The sequence below is a fragment of the Mus caroli genome, unplaced genomic scaffold (assembly GCF_978045245.1).
Source record: "Mus caroli unplaced genomic scaffold, Mus_caroli_1 scaffold_5, whole genome shotgun sequence".
In the NCBI taxonomy this organism is placed as follows: Eukaryota; Metazoa; Chordata; class Mammalia; order Rodentia; family Muridae; genus Mus; species Mus caroli.
This window is the reverse complement of record NW_028227260.1, coordinates 117,216,870-117,233,593: the sequence shown is the minus strand read 5'-3', so window position 1 is coordinate 117,233,593 and position 16,724 is coordinate 117,216,870. Positions and strand designations below refer to the sequence as shown.

Here is a 16,724-nt window from a genome sequence, read left to right as displayed (position 1 = left end):
ACTATGTCCAATTTTCTGAGGAACCGCCAGACTGATTTCCAGAGTGGTTGTACAAGCTTGCAATCCCACCAACAATGGAGGAGTGTTCCTCTTTCTCCACATCCTCGCCAGCAACTGCTGTCACCTGAATTTTTAATCTTAGCCATTCTGACTGGTGTGAGGTGGAATCTCAGGGTTGTTTTGATTTGCATTTCCCTGATGATTAAGGATGTTGAACATTTTTTCAGGTGTTTCTCTGCCATTCGGTATTCCTCAGGTGAGAATTCTTTGTTCAGTTCTGAGCCCCATTTTTTAATGGGGTTATTTGACTTTCTGGAGTCCACCTTCTTGAGTTCTTTATATATATTGGATATTAGTCCCTTATCTGATTTAGGATAGGTGAAGATCCTTTCCCAATCTGTTGGTGGTTTTTTTGTCTTATTGATGGTGTCTTTAGCCTTGCAGAAGCTTTGTAGTTTCATGAGGTCCCACTTGTCAATTCTCGATCTTACAGCACAAGCCATTACTGTTCTATTCAGGAATTTTTCCCCTGTGCCCATATCTTCAAGGCTTTTCCCCACTTTCTCCTCTATAAGTTTCAGTGTCTCTGGTTTTATGTGAAGTTCCTTGATCCACTTAGACTTGACCTTAGTACAAGGAGATAGGAATGGATCGATTCGCATTCTTCTACATGTTAACAACCAGTTGTGCCAGCACCATTTGTTGAAAATGCTGTCTTTCTTCCACTGGATGTTTTTAGCTCCCTTGTCGAAGATCAAGTGACCGTAGGTGTGTGGGTTCATTTCTGGGTCTTCAATTCTATTCCATTGGTCTATTTGTCTGTCACTATACCAGTACCATGCAGTTTTTATCACAATTGCTCTGTAGTAGAGCTTTAGGCCCGGCATGGTGATTCCACCAGAGGTTCTTTTATCCTTGAGAAGAGTTTTTGCTATCCTAGGTTTTTTGTTCTTCTGGCACATTTCATCGCGCTGTGTAATTTCATTTTTACACCCTAATCCCAAGGGCCTCTCCTCCCACTGATGTCTCATCAGGCCATCCTCTGCCACATATGTGGCCAGGACCATGGGTCCCTCCATGTGTATGCTTTGGTGGGTGGTCCAGTCCCTTGGAAATCCAGGGGATCTGGCCAGTTAACACTGTTGCTCCCTTCATGGGGCTGTAAAGACCCTCAGCTCCTTCAGTCCCTTGTCCAACTCTTCCATCAGGGAACCCTGTGCTCAGTCCAATGATTGGTTGAGAGCACCCACTTCTGTATTTGTCAGGCTGTGGCAGAGCGTCTCAGGAGGCAGCCATATCAGGCTTCCATCAGCAAGCACTTCCCAGCACCCATAGTAGTGTCTATATTTGGTAGCTATGTATGGGATGGATCCCTAGGTGGTACAGTCTCTGGGTGGCTTCTTTCAGTTTCTGCTCCATACTTTGTCTCCATATTTGCTCCTGTGAGTATTTTGTTCAGCCTCTAAGAAACAGTAAAGCATCCACAGTTTGGTCTTCCTTCTTTTGGGGCTTCATATGGTCTGTGAATTGAATCTTGGGTATTCTGAACTTTTGGGCTAATATCCACTTCTCAGTGAGTGCATGCCATGTGTGTTCTTTTGTGACTGAATTACCTCACTCAGAACACTCAGGTGTTCTCGCAATTTTTCTTTTTAAATTCATATTTTACTTATATTATGGGATGTATGCCATGGCACATACCCACAAACCATAGGACAACCTGTGGGAATCAGTTCTGTCTTACTGTGAGCAACCTGGGCACCAAACTCAGGACACCAAGCTTGGATGCAAGCATCTTTACCCGTTGATGCATCCTGTTATCACCTACATTTTTCTTTTCCTAAGGTACTTTTGCCCACTCTCCCTACCCATCCACTCCCACACTTCCAAATACTTTCAATATTTTCATCTTCATTCCTCAGACTGAGTACTCTCAACTGCCCATCTTCAAGACTATCCTCTTCTCTTATTTCCATTCCTCAGACTGAGTACTCTCAACTGAAACATCTTCAAGACTATGCAGTTCTCTTATTTCCATTCCTCAGACTGAGTACTCTCAACTGCCCATCTTCCAGACTACCCTCTTCTCTTATTTCCATTCCTCAGACTGAGTACTCTCAACTGCCCATCTTCAAGACTATGCAGTTCTCTTATTTCCATTCCTCAGACTGAGTACTCTCAACTGCCCATCTTCAAGACTATCCAGTTCTTTTACTGGCGGCTCCAGTGATTTTTATTCAATGAAGTTATTTGTCTTTATTTATTAATAATGCTGTTAGGATACATACTTTCAATTCATTTATTTAATGCTGAGGGGAAGGGAGCAGTGATTCCTATGTCAATATCACAGGACAACTGTCCTCCCATTGTGTGGGTCCTGGTTATGGAAATCAGGTCCTTAGAACTGCTGGAAAGATATATTTTGTTCACAGCTACCTCATGAGTCCTTATGTTATTTTTATTTATAAAATTTTTATTTTTATGTATTATTTCATGTGAATTTTTATTTGTCATGTGGAAAACAGTTTGATATCCTTTGTCAACAATTTTCTCTTGAGTTTCTCTAATTCATTTGTTATAAATTCCGTAAACTTTTTTTTTACAACATTTAAAGTGGAAGTATTAAAAGCTTTTTGTATAAATCCGAATCCATGACTGACTTTCCTCTTTTAATTAAAAACTACTTTCACCCTATGCATGTGTCATCTGTGCATGTCTTTTCACGTGTTATTTCAAGGTGGGAACCCATCTGTTCACATACTGGGCAGAGGTCAACAATGAGCAACAACATCTAGCACTTTGCATATTATTGTAAGTTTTTTTTTAATTTATTTTTGTTATTTTAACTGCAAGTGTGTGTGTGTGTGTGTGTGTTCATGTGCATGCCTGTGCATATGTGTGTGTGTGTGTGTGTGTGTGTACCTATGCCTACAGAGGCAGACTGTTGTGTTTCTTGGAGCTGAAGTGAGAGGTGGTTGTGAACCTCCTGGTGCAGGAGGTCGACAGGAGTCTGTCTGAGTACTCTGGAAGACAAATGCACACTCTCCAGCCTCTTGACTTTTCTTTATCCATGATGTGCATATATGTGTGCCTGAGTGTGGTTTGTGCACATATTTGTGGATGGATGTAAAATCCACAAGAGTGTCAGATCACATGGAGCCTGAGTTACATGCCATTGTGACTGTCTGTTGTGTGTGCTGGGATTCAAGCTTAGGCCCTCTGCAAGAGCAGCATGTACTCTTACTGCAGAGACATCTCTCTAGCCAGCCCTATGTTAGCCTCTTCTGGATCTCATTCTGTCTCTAAACCTCAAGCCCACAGTTCCAGCTAGGAAGGATGGCCAGCACCCTTTGTGGAGCCACCTTTCCCTGTCTCAGAACCCAGAGTAAAATATATGCTACTTTTTTAATGTCTATGTTGGGAGTCAGAATCATGTCTTCCTGATGGCTGGCAGTCACTTTCCCTACTGACCCATTTAACAGCCCCACATTTAAAAGTGAGATGGAGGCCTCATTTAGTGCATGCAGGGTGTTCTTGAACTTACTGTGTGGCCAACTTGGGCCACTTAATTTAAAGGTCCACTTCTCATGTGTTGTGGCCAGGTCCTGGCCACTTGTTGTTTCTACCCTCATTTCCCTATGGAAGGACTCCACTGTCTGTACCACTGCTTTCCTTCATGTTCATTTAAAATATTTCATTGTGTTTTTAAAATGAATGGAAGAGAAAGAAATATTTGCACGGAAAGTGGAGAACCTGTGAACTATCAGAACCAAGAAAAGTCACATCTGCCTTGTCTGATTCAATGACATTGCCTTGGTAATTTAGACATATTCCTTAGAGGTCTCAGAAGACACTTGAAACAGATATATTGAGAACTCAGCTCTTTGTTGGAAATACAAGGGCTGAGGGACTAAGTGTGTAATAACAGCATGATGGTGGAAGCTAAACCTAAGACCTGAGACAGAATTAACTGCTGTCTCATGCTACATATGGCCCCAAACGTTCACAGAAAAAACGAAGGCAAGGAAAATAATTGAGAGGAATGTACTTCCTACTTCATGGCTTGTGTCCTGTGAACCCTGTGGGTTGTCTCAAATGAAGTTTCTGTCAGAGTTCAGGGCTGGAGTGATTTCTTGAGAGGGGGCCAGCGTGGCATGCATCACCGGTGTTTGGAAGAGACTGCTGTTTCTCTTTGGGTCCTGCATCATCTCTCTTTTAAATTTGTATGGGATAAGAGTCATGGTGAGAACAGTAAGAGGGGGTGACAAACAAGGAACACTTGGGTCAGGGTACTGCTACTAAGGATGTTTTAAAGTGCCTGTAACACACAGGGCTTACTGACTGTGATGCACAGATGTTACCTCCTGGAAACAGATCTTCTTGTGTTTAAATGGCATTTCCCTGATATGAGACATGTATCCTAACAATCTCAGAAGAAGCACAAAATAAATATATTGAGAATTCAGCTCTTTATTGAAAATACTAGTATTGAGGAGATAACAGTGTTTAACAGGGCTTTGAATCCACAACATCATCTGGCTATGGCGTTTGAGCATGGGTGGCTCCCTGGGGCTTCTCCACAGCCTTCAGAGAGAGATGCTCCGGGATGCAGGAAGAGGACCTCTGAGCATTTACAGCCTCTTATAACTCCTGTATTTTTCTCTCCTCTTCAAAAACCATTCCTAAAGTCATTGGGAAAAAGGAATTGGGAGACAGGAGTAAACCACTAGGATTATTGTTGAAGGACTTAATAAAAACCAGAATCTACAGTATTCTTTTCCTAATTGTAGTAATCAAGTAGTGTCCAATGGAATTCAGGTTCTACTCCATACTCTGAAACCTAAACCTGGCACCATTATGAAGGCCAAGAACCTGTAACTAGACAAGTCCTAGGGGGCGACCCCCTTCCTATTACTCTGCCAAGTCAGACTAGCATTAACCTGACAACTAATGTTGTATCATTCTAATTAGTGCAGTTCTCGGCTCTCATCAGAGAAACTACTACTTAGAGAACTGATCGACATAGAGATCTTCTACTGAGCAAGGCATAGAAAACAGGAGATTGAAGAAGTCTCATCCCAAAATAGAACATATATACCATATGTCCTCCTTCCAAGGCTCAGAGATCATATGGCAAAGAGAATGGAAAGAGACTGTGTATGACCACAAGAAAACAGTGTTTTTCATGGTACATCAGGGTATATATACACACACACACACACACACACACACACATATATATTTGAGCAGCACAAATTAGTCTCGATGTATTATTAAAAATTACAGGACACAAAGGTTTATGGGGAACAGGATAAATATGGTCAAAACCCATACAAAGGGATCAAAGAACGAACAAAACAGGCAAGTTGGGTATTTTGACTTGATATCTTCTCCATTTCCATAAGTTTCTGTTTAGCTAAATGTTAATTAGTTATGTGGATTTGACCTGTGAATTATAACCTCCCCCCTATTCAGACTGTAAGGATATAATTTATGAATATTTTTTACAAATAGTTTCAGGGATGCCCTAGCTATATCATTTTGCATAATTCATATGTCACAACCATAGTGTTACTCCCTAGAGCACTAGGATTGGCCAGGTCATTGTGGCACACATATTCAATTTAGGCACTAGGGAGGCACAGGCAGGAGGATCTCTGTGAGTTTGAGGCCAGCCTATTCTACAGAGTGAGTTTAGGACAGGGAGGGCTACACAGAGAAACTCTCTCCCTCAAAAAACTCATACGCACATATATACACAAAAGTATACTAGTCTGACAATATGTTAATATTTCTTTATATATACATATATACAGACACATATATATGATTTTAATGTGCATATATAAGTGCTACACATCTATACAGAATACATCTATTTTACACATAATGTGTACACTCTTTCTAAGTTAAAATGCATATAATGATTTACCCACAGGATGCATGTATGTGATATATATATATGCACTTAGTGAAAACAAACTTAGTACAATTCTTTGTTCCTTAAGAAGTTTGTGTCTCCAGGAAATGAGCCATTCCTGAGGAGTAGGGCTTTCTTATTCCATTTTCTACCCACAAAGACCACAAATCTCAAAGGACATTTGTTTGGTTTAGAGTGATGGTCTAGTGGTTCATGCTTGTTGGTCTTGTAGAGGACTTGAGTTTAGCTCCTAGGACCATTTGTGCTGCTTATAAATACGTGTCCGTCCGGCATATACGTGAAATATATGCCCTCTCCTGGCTTCCTTGATCAGCCACACACATATGGCATGAACGTGCGACACATACACACTTGCCCAAACATACATTAAAAAACTAGAGATAAATCGTCAAAAAGTCATTTCAACCATGGTTTGGACATGTTATCAAAGGCAACACAATTCTAATGAGAGAACCAGAAGGACCTACAAATGCACCAGGTTCCAGAATGGCTGTCCTACCAAACAGCTTTGTGTGCGGACTGACCTGCACTGTGGCTTCACTCACACCCATGGAACTTGCCAGACGTTTCCTACAGTTAAAAAAAGATAAAAAGAATTATGGATATGTGAAATAAAATTCGAGAGGAATATTTTATCATTGTTTTGAATGGTTTGTCTCAATTCATATTTTCTCTGATCATCACCCTGAAAATTTTGAGGTGCTTAGAGCAAACAGTACAGGTAGCATTTGATTACCAAGTTAGTATTAATAGATGTGCAAACCCAAGCATGTCTGTAATAAGCAAGTTTTAAAGCACTAATGAAGACAGTAAAACCTTCAAAAGAAATGTTCCTAATGCATGTGACAGTGGTACAGGAGAGGCTACCACAAACAAAACAACTCAAAACAAGACAAAAACTGCAAAACAAACGCCAACAGGAAAAACAAAGTGTTCTGTCAGGATAAAAGGAAACTCCAACGAAGAAGCTTAATGGAAAGCATCCAAAATTTTTTATTATTCAGTTAAGAATGAGGTACTCCAATCCCTGGTTACCAGAAAAATGAAATATCACATTTCTTGTTTAAATTTATTTTGTAGTGTGTGCATGTGTCCCTATTTCACATGCAGATGTAAGAGGACAGCGTGAGGGAGTGATCTTCTATGTGTGTCCTCTGAATGGACCTCAGGTTCTCATAGCAAATGCCTTTACCCTGCTGAATCCTCTTCCACTATGGGTAAGGAAATATTAGAAGTCAGAGCAGACAGGAAATGAGTATGAGAAAACCTCACCACACTGACCGCACAGTCCTGGATTACAAATACATTTGAAATCTGAGGCCTGAGCTTCCTACAAGTTCCAGGAAGCCATGCTACACAGTGAGATCTTGGATCAAAAATCAGAAGAGGACCTCTGAACACACCTCCTCCACCCCTGCCAGGAACAACCAACCAACCAACCAACCAGAAAACATACGGTGGAGTATGCTGTCAATCACAACACAAATGGCCTAATGGAGAAGTGCCTGGCATGGGGCTCATTACATAACTGAGATAAGTTAGAACTTGGGATCTACCGACCAAGTACTGGGCTTACAGACATGTATTGCCTGGTTCTCATTCAGCCTGCTGCTGGTATTTGTCTGTTTGCTCTTGGTTTTGATTTGTTGGCTTTATTGATTTATTTTAATAATTTAAAGATAGCCTTGCACTCTGCAGCTGAGGCTGGCCTGGTGCTCACTACTGTATCTGGATGATAAAGGTGGTAGCTAGCATGCCTGAGTTCAAAACCCAGGGTTCACAGGAGGCAAACAAGAAACAACTCCCAAAAGCTTAAAAATAAAATAAAAGGTGGACAAGAAGGGGACAGGAAGCAGGAGAAACTCTCTGGGCATAACTTCATTCCCCCATCCAACTGATGCAAGCTAGACAATGTACTCACGCCTCTGTAGAGCTGATGTAGTGACTGCACTGGAAGGTGCTCTCCAGCTCTTGTAGTTGCAGCATGGTGAAGCTGTGTTTCCGACGGTGGCAGAATTCGGGCACCAACACTCTCACAGGATTAACAGTGGACCACGGCTCTGACACGGGCTTTACATTTGCCAAATCCCCCATGTAATCAGGGACTGGCTCCTCTGGCTGCTTCTCCTTCTCCTGGGCACAGCCAGTGGCACCAAGGTCCTCTTGGTTACTGTTATCCATGAGGCCTGCAGCACCAGCAGCAGGCCCACCTTCACTTAATTCTCCTGCTCTGTATCCTTCCGCTGCTGAGGCTCCAGACCCAGGCAGGCCCGGTCCACTCTCTCCCTCGTTTCTTCCCTCTCCAGCCAGCGAGTCCACCAGAGACTTCACACCTTAAGTGGGGAAACGGAAAAACCAGGCTTCAGGGCCTAGGCTGGTGCGGAGGTGTCATGGAGTCAGGGCAAAGCCTGTGGCGCCCAGCTCCAGTTCAGTCCTATATGGGACTCTCCTCCCCTCGTGAATATCGTCAACCCACCCTTCCCATCACTCACTGACCTTTCGCATTTTCCTCATCTTCCTCAGGTCCCACATCAAGCAGGTAATTAATGCTTTGATGCTCCATGTCTGTAAAGCCTTGGAAGTCGCTATTCACTGGTACAGCCCCCAACAATTCCGGAAGTAGAGCTTCTAACCCACCAATGGTCTGCTTCCACACCTCCAGGCTCCATCCTCTAATTAGCATATATCCTATTATGGTAGTGTGTCCTGCCTTCTGGTTGTCCACCTGTTGCTGGGGCTGAACTCCATGCTGCAAAACTGAGGACAGTGGGAAGGTTACCTGAGCAAGAATTACTAGAACGAAATGATGGCTCCTCTTCGCAATTCAGGTATAGAAGGGGCTTCCACTTTGCATCTTAACTGAGTCCTCCTGCCTTGCTTAATTATCTTCCAAGGGAAGAAATGGCAGTCCACTGAGGGAACCCATTTGCAGGGAGTAAGAAAAGATCCCCCAGTAGCTCCAGAGGCCTTGCGGAAATGTGTGGACAATACCGCTTGGTCTATTTCTCCACATTTCGTCCCAGGTCCGCGGCAGAGACCGGATATAAACGAATGATTCTATCTGGGAAGTTCTTCCTTAGGGCTTTCACAGAAAGTGGAGTTCACATAGTGTAGCGTGCTTCCAGGGCGGCCTTTATGGGAGCCTGGGCAAAATTGAACGCTCTGCTTGCTCAGCAGACAGAGCAGAGGACTCACCATCGCCAGGGCTACTGGAGAGGGGTTAGAATTACTCTCAGGCTTTGATAAGTGCTTGTAACAGCTGTGAGAATTGTCATACCTGTGCTGAACTTCCTCACATTTGTCTTGGACACACACACACACACACATACATACACACACATCCTGGAACTGTCATTCAAACAAATCCTATATTGGGATGTAGTCAGATTCATCCTAAGGCAGCCACATTTTCCCACGTTCTGGTCAAATATGTGTGTGTGTGAGGTTGTGTGTGTGTACATATGTATGCATATGTATGTATGTGTGTATGAATATATATGTATATATTTAGTAGTAGTTGTTGTAATAATAGTGTATTATATTGCAAAAGTTGCTTCCCTTCCAGGCCCCACCTTCTAGAGTTCTTCACCTCATCCTCCCAAATAGAAGGCCCTGCACCACTATCACATTTCCACACTGTTCCTTGTTTAGGGTGGGAATATCCTGGACTCCTGGTGCTGCAGATCTCCTTGGATAAGACTCAACTCACAGCTCTGATAATACCTCTAAACAAAACCTACATGTTTTTCTTTCCTAGTTTTTCATCCCTCTTTGCTCTAAATCCTGGCATTGCTGGTGTCAGTGTCAAGCACTGGAGAATTTATCTCTCCAGTCTGGCCAAAATAGTGAAGACATCGTTTATGTGCCAGAGATGTAGCTCAGTTTGTACAGTCCTTACCTAACATGTATAAAGCCACCCATGGTTTATCTGGAGCACTGAAGGAGCAAGCATGGAGTCTCAATGCCTCAGTGCCTATAATGTGAGCACTTGACAGAGAGGGGCAGGCTGCTCAGCTTTTCAAAACCGTCTTTAGGTAGTGAGTGTGTTTAGAAGTTTTTCTTCAATAACGTTATGTCTCAATAAGGTAATTTCCTGAGACATGAGTTTATGTGTCAAATATATATATATATAGGGCATTCATTTCTGCTTACCAATTCTCATTCATCTACTATCCTGTTATTTTGTGAATGGCCAAATTGATTTACCTTTTGTCTATGTTTACTGTCTGAGCATTGCATCCTTGCTTATAATGCGGCAGCTCCAATCCACCCTCACATTCTCTTTCCTAAACTTACCCCTGCCCTCTTCCTCTCTACTTCTGTCTTCCTATTTCATGTTTCTAAAACCTACTGAGTCTTCTTTTTGCTGCCTGTGTACACACTGATGTAAGACCATTACTGGAGCATGCATAAGCTACTCATGATGTGAACATGGAAGCAAAGTGACTCTCCTTCCGCCCAGCTGAAGTCAATGGTCACTTTTACCATTTGCATGGAAATTCCCGAAGCTTTCTCCTATTCTCAGTAGCATTTTGGCTAGCCTTTTTCTATGCAGGTCTTTTATAAGTAGTAACGGGATGAATTCATATACACAAGGCACTTGTGAGTACTCCCTGTTTAATTCTAGGTGAAATGTTTAACTGGGTGCATGTTTTCCTGCCATTTAGTTTTAAGGTTCTTTGTGTATTCTAGCCACCAACACTTTGACAGAATTATACTTGGTAAAGGTTTTTCTACCATTCTGTATGCAGTCTCTTTGTCACAAGGATGTTCTCCTTCTCTTTGCTAGAGCTTTTCGTTTCTGAGTTCTCATTGGTCAACTGATAATTTTACTGCCCACACCACCAGGACCCAGTTGAGGAAGTCCTTTTCTCTGATAGGATGGCGAGCCATATTGCCCACTTTCTCCTGTATTGGGTTCAGGGTATAGGGCCTTTTGCTGAGGTCCTTGATATATCTGGACTCAAGGCAAGCCCAGGATGCACGGTGAGGAAGGGAGGGGTCTGAGCAGAGTGGTGTGTGTGAGCGGCATGGGCATGTGTGTGATGGAGCAGCTTGTGAGTCCTTCCAGCTCTGCACAGGTGGGCACATCCACTGCAGGGCGAATTCAATCACCCGAGTGCAATGACATAGGGTAGAAAGATATCCAGCTACTATTTAGTGTGCCTTGCACCATTGGTGACCCTAAGAAATGACAGTTGAATGTTTGATACTTAGAGCCAGAGGGTGGACAGGGTAGAACAGGTCATTAGGTGTTTCTTGGAATTTTATGTGGTGTTTAGTTTTCATCAGTTACTGTTTATGAAATTACAAGTGTGGGAACCTATTTTAAGAATTAGAGTGTTTCTGAAATCTTGAGACCTGTATAATTCAGACCTATTCCTTTAAAAGTGCCAGCTCATCCGGGGAGAAAATTGTATTAGGAGGACCAAAACAATGTATGGGTCAATGCACACTCACTGTGACATGTGACAACCTTCTGTGATACTAAACAGCTACTGCTGATCACTCGGTACCATCAACTTCCAGAAAGAGACCTTGATGCTCTCTATAAATGGCATTTCCTTGATTAGGGCCACACCTACCATACTAATCAAAAAGACACATGAGGCAAAGAAACTGAGAATCTATTTATTTCACATACAAGTCCTCAGGGAATAAAGATGCAATAACATGTTGGTGGAACACAGCAGGTGTCTGCACGTGGCTCCTAGTCAAGGGTGGTACACCAGGGCTCCTGTGCCATCTTCAGAGAAAGGTAGAGTGGGACCACAGAGGGGCATCATGATTCATCCCTGACTGATTTTGTCCTCTTCTGAAGTGCTCTCTCCTCTTCTTAAACCATCTCTACCATGAGAAGGAAGAGAGATTTGCTTTGTATTATTTTCACGATTATAAATCAGAAACCACATCATGTGATATTAGTTGCCCTCTATACTTTACATCAATAGAATTTATATTACTATTATCTTGCTCAGAAGACCCTGGTGTATCACTCTCTAATTTTGTGAGGAGCTGAAGACCTGGTACAGAGTGCAGGGCTTGCCTACAATGGGGAAGCCCCACTTGTGTGGCCCCTGCAGTGCAACATAGTTCCCGGACTGTGGACCAAACATTGCACACCTGGTTTCTGTCTCTACTGTAGAGCCCTCTGCAGATTCTTATCAGCACTTTCGGGCAGATCCAGCAGCATGGTCCTGAGAGTTAACATGACTGGTGTCCTTATCTGCATGGCTTCAGTAGGCACCTCCTAACAGCAGGAGGACTGGACTCTATGCTTTCCCCATGCCCACAGTGTCTGTTTAACCCAGTTTACATCAGCTTTCTGAGTGCCTGGCTCTACTGAGAACTAACCATTTGTTGTGTACTGAAATTGCTCCTATAAGATTAGAATTTATGCTTAGTTTTCACTATTTTAAAAGTTTAGTATCAGGGTTATCTACAGTAATGTGATTCTTATTTAAATAATTTATACTTCATAACCCCAGTGGAATGTGTTATTATTGATTTCTTGAAGATATCAATGTTCCAAAGAATTTCATATATATATATATATATATATATATATATATATATATGTGTGTGTGTGTTTGACTATCAATTTTATTAATATAACTATTAATGAATAGAGAGTATATACATATATTTGTACATCATATTTGTAGTTTATATACAAGATACATGTACATCTGATCTATGTGTGTGTGTTCTGTTTTCCTTTCAGAAGCTGTGCTTTGTGTTAAAATGAGCCATTTCAAGTTTCGTGGGCTTTCTTATTCAATTTTGTACTCACAAAGAACATAAGGCTCAAAAGTCATTATAAGGAGGCTGTAGAGAAGAGTTAAGAGCACTTGATGCTCTTGTAGGGGACCCAAGTTTGGTTCCTAGCCCATGCATAACCACTTGTAAATCCAGGGAATTTTATATCCTCTTCTCTCTCTGAGAACACCTGCACACATGTTGCATGCACATATAGGCAAATCTATACACGTGAATGAAAAATTATAAAAAAAGATTTTAAAAATGTCCATTTGAAACATAACAATTAAAACACCACCACCACTTTGTGCATAGGATAAAAGTATCCAAGATAAGAATCAAGTTCTAGAATGTCTGTCCTGTCAAATTGCCTTCTTCTCCTTACCTTAACTCTGGCTTCACTCACACCTATCCATCTCGCCAGATGTCTTCTGGGGGAAAAATGGCAGATATTCAGTATTGGGCATTTTGAAAGAAATGTTTTATTCATACTTCTCTAAATATTTATTCCACCCTTCACTATCTGTCACATTCACCATGAAGATTTTTGAAGCTTAATTAAATTCCACTGGGATTTTAGTCCCAACTGTTAGGTAACAGAGGCAGGGGGATCTCTGTGACTTCCAGGTCAGCCTGTTCTACAGAGTGAGTTCCAGGAAAGCCAGGAATGTGCATCGTGCTTTTGTAAAATAATGTTTTCAGATAATGTTTCACTTTGAAACTGTGAGAATATCACTCTCCCACAGACTCACATGTCTGAATGCTTATTGTATTGAATAAAATCCCCAGTTGGTAGAACTGTTTCAAAGGAACTGGAACTCGAGATCTCGTTGGAGGAGAGGGTAGGCTTGGAACTTTCAAAACTCATGAGATTCTATCGTTGCCTGTGGTTGTATCTCAAGATCTTAGCTAGTGCCAGTACCTGCCTGCCTGCTGCCATACTCCCCGATGTGATATTCAGGAACTCTCCCAAAACACTGTTTAATAAGGTGCCTTGGTCATGGCATCTTATGACAGCAAGAGGAACGTAACTAAAACAGTAGCCCAAACTGACAAGGAAAGCCACCCCTGTGTGGGCTTGGCATTACTAGCACCAGGGTTACTGGAAGATGCCATTGTGCCCAGTATTGATTCTTGGTTGACAGACCATTTTTTATGTGAACGGAAAAAAAATGTAGGCAAAAAACAAAAACCCCAGTAACTAAGGGAAAGGTGTCACCAGGCTCTGTGGTTTTTATGTTTAATGAAAGCCCTTGGGAGTCAAAGGCAGGCAGAGTGATCTATGAGTTCCTTTTCTTTCTTTCTTTCTTTCTTTCTTTCTTTCTTTCTTTCTTTCTTTCTTTCTTTTTATTTTTTTTGTTTTTTGAGACAGGGTTTCACTGTGCAGACCTGGCTGTTCTGGAACTCACTTTGGAGACCAGGCTGGCCTTGAAATCAGATATCCCCCTGCTTCTGCTTCCTGAGTACTGGTTTTTAATGTGTGTGCCACCACTCGAGCTGTATAAGTTCCATGCCAGCCAGTGAGATACAACACACACACACACATGCACACATACACACATACACACACACACACACACCACACACATATACATAAATATATGTATATATACTTATATACATACATACATATATATATATATATACATAAACACACAGAAAAATATATGTAGGTACACCCTGAAGAGGTAATGCCCTCATAAGTAAAACAAACAAACAAACTTAAAGTCAAACACATGATAGACAGATTTATTAAGTTGCTCTTATTCCAAACACTCGATCTTTCACACTTTCTATAGGGCCTTGCTTATAGAGAAGACATAGCCTGAAGTTTTCCGCGGATTAATTTAAATGCTATCTGAAAATGCCTTCATCCTCATTGTCTTAGCCAGAGTTACAATTGCTGTGATGAAACAACCTGACCAAAAGGAAGTTGGAGGGCACAGAGTTTATTTTGCTAACAGTTCCATATTTTGCTAACACTAAGAACAGGAACAGAAGCAGGGCAGGAGCCTGGAGGCAGGAGCTGATGCAGAGGCCATGGAGGGATGCTGCTTGCTCCCCATGACTTGCTCAGTCTCCTTTCTTATAGAATTTAAGACTACCTGCCCTGGGGTGGCCTCACCCACAATGGGCTGGGCCCTCTCACTTCAACCAACAATCATGAAAACACCCTAAAGACTTGCCTATCACCTGGTCTTTTAAAACATATATGTTCCTTCTTTTTATTGGCATTGATGTTTGGCCTGCAGGCATGCTTATGTGAGGGTGCCAGATCCTCTGGAACTGCAGTTACAGACCATTGCGACCTGCTACCTGGGTGCTGTGGTTTAAGTCTGACTCCTCTGGAAGAGTAGCTATTGCTCTTAACTGTTGAGGCCTCATCACTTAAGCTGTGAAGCTCATCACAGAGCCTGCTCTTATGGAAACTTGTTCTCAACTGAGAATCCCTCCTCTCTGATAGCTCTAGCTTGTGTTAAGTTGATATAAAAGTATCCAGAACAAACATTTGCACAAGTGTCCCACCTACCCCAGCACACTGCCATACCACACTACTGCAGGATGCAGGAATCTGGCAGCCTTGACTTTGGAAGTGGCTTTAATTTAGGGTAAGAGGCCAGCTGAGGAAATAGGCCAAAAGATTAAGGTGAGGAAGGTAAAGAGAAAGGAAAAGGTGAAGGTGAAGGAAGTCAGACTGATGGCCTACATTTGACCCAGAGACTCACTAGGTGCAAGGAGAGAACAGCCTAACCCAAGCTGTACTCTACACCCACATTAACACACTCGCTCTGTCATAAACAAACCAACAAATACCGACAGAATGTGCAATTCTAAGCGGGTAGCCGTTGAAAGACCCGGCAGCCACCGTGGACTGCTCTGTGCTCCCAGGAAACAAGAATCTGATTACCTTTCTTCTGCACGGATGAAGTGATTCTGCTGGAAAAATCGCTCCAGCTCGTGCAGCTGCCACCATTGGAAATTGTAGTGTAAGCTACGCTGGAGTACCCACACTGACTTAGGCCGCACACTAGATACCAGCACTGGAATAGGCTGCACTTTCTCTATGACCACAGGATCCTTGAGAACTGGCTCCTCTGGCAGCTTCTCCTCCTCCTGGGCACTGCCGCTGGTGCCCTGGTCCTCTTGGTTGGTGTTATCCATGAGGTCTGCATCACCAGCAGCAGGCCAACCTTCTCCACTGAATTCTTCTGCTATGTCGCCTTCCACTGCTGCGGATCCGGACCCAGGCTGGCCCCCTCCACTCTCTCCTTCATTTCTTCCCTCTCCATCCAGTGGTAAAACTGCCTGTGTCTTCCCACCTGTATGTGGGGAAATAAAACAAAACAAGACAAACAAACAAACTAAGAAAGAAACAGGCGTCAGGGCCTAGGCTGGTGCTGAGGCACTGTTAAGTCTCAGCAAAGGCTCCGGAGCACTGCAACTATCAAATCACCTCTGCGGGACACATTCCTCCCCTCATGGATGTGGACAATCCACCATTCCCAGAGGGCACTCACCATTCCACTTTTCCTTGTCCTTGCCAAGTCCGTCATGAAGTAGGTAGGTGGTGTTTTGAATCTCCATGTCCTGAGTGCTTCCCTGCAGCTTGGCCCAGCAGATTCTGAGTCGGAGCCCTTGAGGTTGGGAAAGCCTAAAGTGGAAAGCTGAAAGCCGAAAGCCGAAAGCCGAAAGCCGAAAGCCGAAAGCCGAAAGCTGAAAGCCGAAAGTCTAGCTTTCCAACCAGGAAGAGATTCTCTTGTTGCCCTTGGGGGCGGTAGTGCAGGTTACCAAGTGTCCAATCATAGGTGAGCTACCCTGACTTCCTTTTGATCTCCTGCATCTATGGGTTGAGCCTCAGGTGCAAAACAGAACAGGTTGGTGCTGCAAGGAGCAGGATATCATTGCAGGGACCACGTGGTACTCAGGCTGGTATGGATGCACACGGGGCTACCCTCCTCGCAGTTGGATAAATTACTGCCTACGTTCAACTGTGCAAACGACTCGTATTGAAGAAGAAAAGCTC

General features: G+C 42.8%; 2 protein-coding genes across 2 annotated transcripts; both read right to left on the bottom strand.

The window, feature by feature from the left end:
- Positions 1–4,631: 4,631 nt before the first annotated feature.
- LOC147004775 (homeobox protein HMX3-like) lies at positions 4,632–8,504 on the bottom strand. The gene is made up of 4 exons (XM_085837749.1): positions 8,438–8,504; positions 7,863–8,274; positions 6,466–6,511; positions 4,632–4,682 (listed from the first exon to the last, which is right to left on the bottom strand). Exons 1-4 carry the CDS (start codon positions 8,502–8,504, stop codon positions 4,632–4,634), a joined length of 576 nt encoding a protein of 191 aa, XP_085693875.1.
- A 3,169-nt stretch (positions 8,505–11,673) lies between these two features.
- LOC147004774 (uncharacterized) lies at positions 11,674–16,285 on the bottom strand. The gene is made up of 4 exons (XM_085837748.1): positions 16,219–16,285; positions 15,609–16,020; positions 13,086–13,131; positions 11,674–11,788 (listed from the first exon to the last, which is right to left on the bottom strand). Exons 1-4 carry the CDS (start codon positions 16,283–16,285, stop codon positions 11,690–11,692), a joined length of 624 nt encoding a protein of 207 aa, XP_085693874.1. The 3' UTR covers positions 11,674–11,689.
- Positions 16,286–16,724: the final 439 nt, after the last annotated feature.

Coding starts and splice junctions, on each gene's coding strand:
- LOC147004775 (XM_085837749.1), bottom strand. CDS start 8,504: ATGGAGCATCAAAGCATTAATTACCTGCTTGATGTGGGACCTGAGGAA. Junction 8,275..8,437: donor AGATGAGGAAAATGCGAAAG/GTCAGTGAGTGA, acceptor TCCCCACTTAAG/GTGTGAAGTCTCTGGTGGAC. Junction 4,683..6,465: donor TGAGTGAAGCCACAGTGCAG/GTCAGTCCGCAC, acceptor CAATGACTTTAG/GAATGGTTTTTGAAGAGGAG.
- LOC147004774 (XM_085837748.1), bottom strand. CDS start 16,285: ATGGAGATTCAAAACACCACCTACCTACTTCATGACGGACTTGGCAAG. Junction 16,021..16,218: donor GGACAAGGAAAAGTGGAATG/GTGAGTGCCCTC, acceptor CCCCACATACAG/GTGGGAAGACACAGGCAGTT. Junction 11,789..13,085: donor TGAGTGAAGCCAGAGTTAAG/GTAAGGAGAAGA, acceptor TTCTCATGGTAG/AGATGGTTTAAGAAGAGGAG.